The sequence below is a fragment of the Elephantulus edwardii genome, unplaced genomic scaffold (assembly GCF_000299155.1).
Source record: "Elephantulus edwardii isolate Elephantulus edwardi_28Jun2011 unplaced genomic scaffold, EleEdw1.0 scaffold00165, whole genome shotgun sequence".
In the NCBI taxonomy this organism is placed as follows: domain Eukaryota; kingdom Metazoa; phylum Chordata; class Mammalia; order Macroscelidea; family Macroscelididae; genus Elephantulus; species Elephantulus edwardii.
In genome coordinates this window covers 822,215-830,174 of record NW_006399915.1, presented here as the reverse complement: position 1 = coordinate 830,174, position 7,960 = coordinate 822,215, and the positions used below count along the sequence as shown (strand labels likewise).

At 37.6% G+C, this 7,960-nt stretch overlaps 1 protein-coding gene across 1 annotated transcript in view; it reads right to left on the bottom strand.

Annotated features, from left to right (window-relative positions):
- Nucleotides 1-7,960, bottom strand: part of LOC102862196 (T-cell receptor-associated transmembrane adapter 1-like) — a 95,272-nt gene that overhangs the window by 9,072 nt on the left and 78,240 nt on the right. Inside the window, exons 4-5 of the mRNA XM_006895350.1 lie at nt 6,429-6,490; nt 3,936-4,012 (exon numbers count right to left, since the gene is read on the bottom strand). Of these exons, the coding sequence (XP_006895412.1) occupies nt 3,936-4,012; nt 6,429-6,490 (139 nt within the window). The remainder of the gene's footprint in view (nt 1-3,935; nt 4,013-6,428; nt 6,491-7,960) is intronic.

Genomic DNA, 7,960 nt, shown 5'->3' with positions numbered 1-7,960 from the left:
CAAGAAAACAAAGATTCTCACCACTGGACCAATTGGTAGCATCAGGATGGATGGCGAAGAGATTGAGATTGTTCACAGCTGCAGTTTGCTCGGCTCCACAGTCAACACTCTTGGCACTAGCAGCCAGGAAATCAAAAAACGTATTGTGATAGGAAAGTCTGCTGTTAGGGACCTCTCTAATGTAAGCCCAAGGCAGCTGGGAAAGAAGCGGCTGTGTTGTTCCTGGTTTTGGCTGGCTCCTCCCAGGCTCCCAGGCTCTTGGGAAGCTCTCCTTGCCAGAAGGAAGGAGCATGGTGGTGGGAGTGCAGGAATCGTGGCAAGCTTTTGGAGTCGACTGCTTTTTCGGGAATGTGTTTGACGTGCAGGTTTGCTCTGTCCCTGGAGTGAGGCTAGCCAGCCTGGGCCTAGAGTTTGAGCCAGGAGGCGGCCTTAAGCCCAAAGGGTCCTCGGGCCTGCGGCCCTGGGACAGGTTCAAATTGTCTTCCTGTCAAACATTCTTCTAGGTGGTATAGCACTGGTCTGTGCGTTGCTGTACAGAGGTAACTCATGGTTGCTGTGATGCTGAAGACTCTGACAGTGATGTGCCAATCATGGTAATGGGCACCCATGGTGGACAGTGTTGGCTGGAGCTTCTCGACTAAATCAAGCCTGGAAGCAGGAGTGGTATCCACTTCTGAAATGGCTTGCCTCTGGAAACTCTATGTATGAACGGTGCTCAGGCTGTTCATTCATAGGGTCGCTGAGTCATCTACGACTCAATGGCATTAAACAACAACAACCTTGTACTTTTATCTGTTTTCCCTTGTCTCAGAAATAGATGTTAGTGACTAACTAGAAGACACTCAGAACAACATAATGATCACTTTCTTGCCTTGCATATACATCCATCCTTCTTTCTTTCAATATGTCCTTTTCTCTGGGAAATTTCTCCTTTTTGAATGACCCTAGAAAGGCTTTCAGTAACAATGTTTGTAACTCCAATCTAGAGAGAATTAGGCAAGGGACCTGGACCAGTTACAACATCCATTACCCTTGCCCATATGTGATTCAAGCAGAGATAATTACATGATAATTCCCTGGGTGGTACATATAGTTAATGCACTCAGCTGGTCATTGAAGGTTGAAGGTTCAAATCCACCTGGAGGCACACTTCTGAAAAATTGGTTATTGAAAGCCCTGTGAAAAATCCCTGATTAATTCCAATTCATAGTAGTCTAAGATAAAAATTTCAACTTCTCAAACATACCATTTTAAGTTAATTTTAATTAAAACTCAATTTGTGAGGGAGATATAAAAGGATAAAATTCTATTTATTTAGTTTCTTCTTTAAATATATGATTTTTATAATCAAAGACTTTTTAAAAAACCTTTTAAGGTTTTGCATAATTTATACTTGACTAACAATCTGGCACAGCCCAACTCAAGCTAGTCCATATAATGAATATATATTAAACAATAGCTTCTTTTCAGAATTCTGAGTTCCTTTACCACTATGACGCTGTAAATCTCTACATTTTGAATACTGTGTGTGTATAATATATATATAATATAAAATATATATATATAAATAACTTTGGGAAATAGATTTAGCTGATCATATTACATGATTCAGTTTTTCATACATTTTCTCTGAAAATACATTTTATAATTAACTCCACAATAAACCATGGATTTGCTTGTCAGAGAGTAACTTGACATTTTGCCTAAATCTCACCTCATCTGGATTTTTTAAGGGGGGAAAAATAAAGAGGTCTAATTTGTTAAGGGGTTCACATAAAGAAGAAAAATTTATCTTAATGAGAAATTTCCATGGTGTGACACATCTCTTGGAAGGAGAATATTAATTGAAAAAAGACAGGACTAAGTTTGGATTCTGTTTCCCCACATAGTACCTGCATTTTGTAGAGGAAGTTATTAATCCTTCCTTTCTAAAACCAGACAAAGCAAAATAAAGCCCTAAGCTCACAGTCATGAAGTGAGTTTTGACTCAAAGCAACCCATCTCTAAGGTTTTCTAGGCCGTCAATTATAACAAGAGAAGACAACCCATTTTGCTGCCAAGGAACTGCTGGTAGATTCTAGTTACCAGAGACACATACTGCCTTTGGGCAACCAGAGCAACTCACTATAGATTACATCACCAGTTGAGTGGCTCCTTTGTAAAACTCTATAAAGTAGGAATAATAATGCTGCCTGACTATAAAAATCAAACGAGATTGCATATATGAAGCCCACAATACGATGACTGCATACAATGACTACTCAGGAAATGTTGGTTCTATTATCAGTTATGTAGTAGAGATAAAAAACATAAATCAAAGGTTAATATTTGGGTAGAAAGGGGAAAGAAAAAATTAAATGAAACTAATACTATATCAGTAGCAAATAGGCTAAGGATTTTGGAATTTTTTGTAAAATTAAGAAATCCTGGGGTTATAATGGGTTAAATGTTAGGCTACTAATCGAAGTTGCCAATTCTAACACATCATGTGCTCCATAATGGAGCTCTGTTGGCCTAGTGATAAGGAGTTGAGTTGCCAAACCAAAGGCAGGCAGTTAAAATCCACCAGCTGCACTACAGGGAACAATGGAGAACCTGCTCTTACATGATTTATAACCTCTACAAATATGTTGGAGGGTCAGCTATGAGTTGGTTCCAATCTGAGGGCACATAGCAACAACAGCTACTCCATAATAGAAAGAAGAGGCATTGAAGAGGCATTCTTTTCTCCACTACGATTTACAGCTTCAGGCAATTTATAGAGGGTTAGCATTATTGAGGAATCAATCCACTTTAAGTTAGGTTTTTATTTTGGTTTGGTGTTGGAGTTAATGAAATATGTCCTATTGTCTAAAGGGCTTGAATGAATGGGGTATGAAACAAAGATACTATGCCTTTCCTTTTGAGGTTTTATATATAATAGATAATAGATAATACATGATACTTGATATATATTATATATCAATTTACATTTCCTCAGAGAAATGTAAACTAGTCTTGCCTACTCCCACACAAAAGTCTCTGGTTAATGTGTTGAGCTGCTAAGATTGGTGTTCTCTGTCTACCCAAAGCCATCTCTAGAGAAAGGCTTGGTGATTTATTTCTGAAAAACCAGTTGGGCCTTTATGGGATAGAAGTCTACTCTGACAGACACAACATTGCTAGGAGTCCAAATGAACTCAACAGCAGTTGGGTTTTTCCCCCCATACAAGCTGTGTGTTTAATTCACAAGCTCTTTTTATAAGACATAGGATTAATAATAAAGTTTATATCTATTTGTCTTGCACAATAGAAATCTTATACTTTCTGTCCAGCTCTGGTTGGTGTAGGGAGCTGAGTTGCTAACCCCAAGGTGGCTTCTTTCTGGTGGTCAGCATCCTCCAGTAGCTTTGTGGGAGAAAGACCAATAATCTCCTGTGCCATTTATGATCTCCCAAAACCAGGATAGGCTCAGCTATGAGTTAGTGCCACCTCGGCAGCAAGGAGTGTGAGTGAAGCCTTTTTAGGAAATTTCTTGTATAACTTTCCTCCTCTCTTTTTTCTCTCTTTTATCCTCTGCTCTGCTCTCCCCTTCCCTTCTCTCTCTGTCACAAATTCCTAGGTTTTGTGAACATTATATAGTTTTGATTCTTAAATTTGTCTATGATGGCTTAGCTCATTATCGGAGAATAGAAGAATAGAACTCTCTCCTCCCTTTCAAACTATTTCTTTATTAAAGATAGACAGTTTAGACTCCTCAAATGTGGTCCTGCTTTTACTTGCAATAGAACACATCTTTAGAATTCAAATCCCACAAGTTGATACCTGGTTCACACACATGAAACTTTTCACAGATTGCAGCATCAGATGTGCACCAGAATGTGATGCTTTTATGCCCTTGAAACATGGTTGTGTGTTGGCTGAATTTGAACCTTAAAACAGAAATTAAAACGTACATGTTTTACTTGCAGTTTACTCGTGGATCTCTCTGGTCTGGCTTTCATTTGTTCATAGCAGTTTTCATCTGTTGGTTCTTGGGAGTTGAAGACATTGTGATTTTACAATGAGACAATGAAGATGTGAGCAAGAAGAAATATACCACCCAAACAACACTTTGCTGTATATTTGAGACCTTATCCTCAAGAGAGAGGGGGAAGTCCAAACTCTTCTTTGCAGGTCTGAAACTGGGGAAGTCTTTGGGAACCCAGTATAAAGAAGATTAAAAAGTAGTTTGAGATAAAGACTTCATCAGATTAATTGTCCACTCATATCTAGAAATATAGTACCTTCACATAATAACACCCACACCATTAAATGTCACAGAAAACCCATGATCACCTTAAAAGGATACCCGTGTTGTTTGCTATTTAGGTATGTATGTATATGTGATGGCCAATGTAGCATGCATGCAGTATGGTGTAAATTGATACATAATTATTAAAATTTGGTGATTTTTTTTTCTATGTGTAAAAAAGATTTTCTTTTTCCAAGAAACATTTTAAACTCTACATCTTATTTTGGGGGAAAAAGAATTTAGATTATGATTTTGTCCTGTAGTAGAAGGACAGGGTGGCTTGGTTTGGGTCGGTGAGAAAGAGAGCTTTAATATTTAAGACTTTGGAGCAGAGGCCAAGAGTTAGGAGACCTGCAGTCACTTCATCATGTAACAGTTTTAAGAATCTAGTAATGTTTTTCTGCCCCTAATTTTCCCACTTAAAAGCGAAGAAAAAGGAGTAGTGATTCCCAGGATGATCAATATCTTGGTAGAAAAGTGGGCTGTACTAATGTGATTCTATAAAGAAATAAAAACAGTTTCAACTCTTTTTGAACAATACTGCAGAATAAAGGCCCATGGAGTAGTATTTCCTCAAAATGTGGTCCTTGGAAAAACTGAACCAGAATCACCCAGAGGTTTGTTAAATATCAGATTCCTGGACACTAGATTGTAGGCGGAACCCACTCCAGGAGCCTCTGAAAACAGTCCTGGTGATCAACTTCCCAAAGATGACAGCATTGAAAACAGTATGGAATAAGGTCTGCTTTGCACAAATGGGCTTACCATAAGTCAGAATGCACAAAGTGGCAACTAACAACAGCATTATGCACCTAACAACAACAAATTAGGAGCCGAGGGGTTTCAATCGCACCCATTTGGAAATGGAAAATAAAAGATACATAGGCACAAAAAAAACATGCGATATTCAAGTCCTCACAGTTATGGGGTTCCTTGAATGATTAAAATATATAAAAAGGGCAAGTCCTCAAATATTACAAGCCAACATCTCTATTCTGCAAGGTGTAACAAGAGTATATGTTGTGTTTTTTTTGATAGTTGGTTTAGATGCTAAGGTGATGTCAAGTTGACTGCAACTGATAGCATCCCCATGTACAAAAGAAGAAATCTCTGCCTGGTCGTGCACCATTGTTAGAATTTCTGCTCTCCTTAAACCCATTGTTATAGTCTTTTTTTTTTGTTATAGTCATTTTAATAGCATGTTGCTGAAAATAGTGTCTGATTATTTAGCTTCAGAGATCTATGTAAAGATTTCCTCTTTATAAGAGAGTGAAAGGAAAGATAGACAAGATTCAATAAATTCTGGACCCTATAAAGTTCCCACAGGTAGAATTTCTTACTGCTTTGATGTAGAGATATTCAGATAAAGTTAGTACATCACTGGGAGACCCTGAGTGTGAGAGCTAGAGATTGACAGGAGTAAATTCCAAATACCCTGTCATGATTTAGGGGCAGATTAGCACTTGCAGGGAAATAGGTTAAAAAAAAACAAAACCCACCCCAGGCCTCATTCTAGAAGCTTCTCTCATCAGAGCTGTGGCACCTAAGCAGGGTTGTGTGTTCTACGGAATTTCGAGGTATTTTGGTTTTAGTTGCTTGGGAGGTTTCAAGTAACAGAGCATGCTAAGAATTGAAGAGTACTTACTACATGAGAACAAAACTTGTTTAAATCACCAAGTGATTACTTAGTGCTCTTCTTTCCTGCCACCTACCATCTACCCAGCCCTAGAATTTCTGCTTAGAAAAAACGTCTGAAGGCCATGAAAATCACAGAGAAAGTGTTCATTGTTTCAGATTATTTGCTTTTGTATACAAACCACTGTTTCTATGGACTATTTTCTGCTCTAGAAATAGCTTTCATAGAATTCTGTGTTCCAGAATTCATGATAATCGAGTCTTCCTGTATTCTTACCGCTGCTGGGGTGAAATAATGATAATATAAAAAAACAGGATGTTGATTTATACTGAATACTGAAGTACATTTTACAATATACAGTTTTGGAAGCACAAAGTAAACAAATTCCTTTTGAATGTTCGGTTACCACTGGGACATACAAATGTGATTATGGTGACTCACCTTAAAAGTATATGTTATGGAATAGCATATGTTATTGTTTAATATATTAATTTAATTTATGAAAAAAGTGAAACTTACCTGGGGCTACATTATCTAAGTTACCATAAATTGGTGTGTCTTCAATAAAATATTCATCGTCCCTATAACAAAGAAAAGCATGTGTATTATTAGACTCGACTTTATACATAGTTCATAACTAATTCTTCAGCTAAATGTAATACTGGTAAAGTATCATCTGTTCTTATTCAGTGCCAACTAAGGGAGATGTTTAAGTGTTAGTTAGTGAATGCATGTGTTGGTGTGTATATATGTAACCGTAAGTTGGTATTTTGGACACTCTTTTAGTACACGCTGGTTTTGTTGTTCGTTGCCTTCAAACCATTTCAACCTCCTATTAATGTCTGTCTGTGTTTCATTGACTTTGCAAAGGCATTTGACTGTGTGGATCACAACAAACTGTGGCTGACTCTGACAAGAATGGGAATCTCTACAATCAGGAGATAAAATAGATAAAGGAGACCTTCGAAGAATCAAATGCCTATGCATATCCAAAAACTTCTCCAAAAGCGTAAAAAGGGAAGTGACAGATTGGGAAAAAATGTTTGGTAATGACATGTCAGACAAGGGACTTATAGCTAGAATTTATAAAATGCTCCAGCACCACAGCAAGATAAAGGTAAACAACCCAATTGAAAAATGGGCACAGGATATGAACAGACTCTTCACCAAAGAAGACATTCAGATGGCTAACAAGCACATGAAGAAATGTTCAAAATCCCTAGCTCTAAGAGAGATGCAAATCAAAACAACTATGAGATGCCATCTCACCCCAGTAAGAATAGCAAAATTTAACAGAACAGCAAACAACAAATGTGGGCAAGGTTGTGGAGAAACTGGAACCCTTATCACTGTTGGTGGGAGTGTTAAATGGTGCAGCCACTATGGAAGGCTTTATGGCGCTCTCTCAAAAAGTTGCAAATAGAAATACTATTCGACTCAGCAATTCCCCTACTGGTAATATACCCCAAAGAAACCATAACCGCCACCTAAGCAGATATATGCAAACCTATGTTTATTGGTGCTTTATTCACAATAGCAAAGAGTTGGAAACAACCTAAGTGCCCATGAACAAATGAATGGATAGAGAAGTTGTGGTATATTCATATAATGGAATACTATGCTGTATTGAAAAACAAGAACTCAATATTATTCAAAATGGGTGACACTAGAGGAATTATGCTGAGTGAAATATCTCAATCATAAAAGGATAGTAACTGCATAGTTCCACTGTTGTAAAATGGGACTGACATGGAGAGGGGAGACTAAGAAAGATGGGATAAATTATGCATACTGAATTGAAACAGATGAGGGAGAGAACTGTTTAAGAGGGATATGTGATCTTGTAGTATTGTCATGACAGGAGTCCAGAATGAAGGCTGCATAGTGGAGTGGACTTAAGGGGAGGGATTGTATAACAATGAAATAATTTTTCTTTTAATTTTCAAAGAGAACCAAGGAGGAGGGGTGGCAGGGAGGAAAGTGCAACAACGAATGAATGGAAATCCAAAGTATCTCTAAATTTTCATTAAAATTGATAATAATTTTTAAAA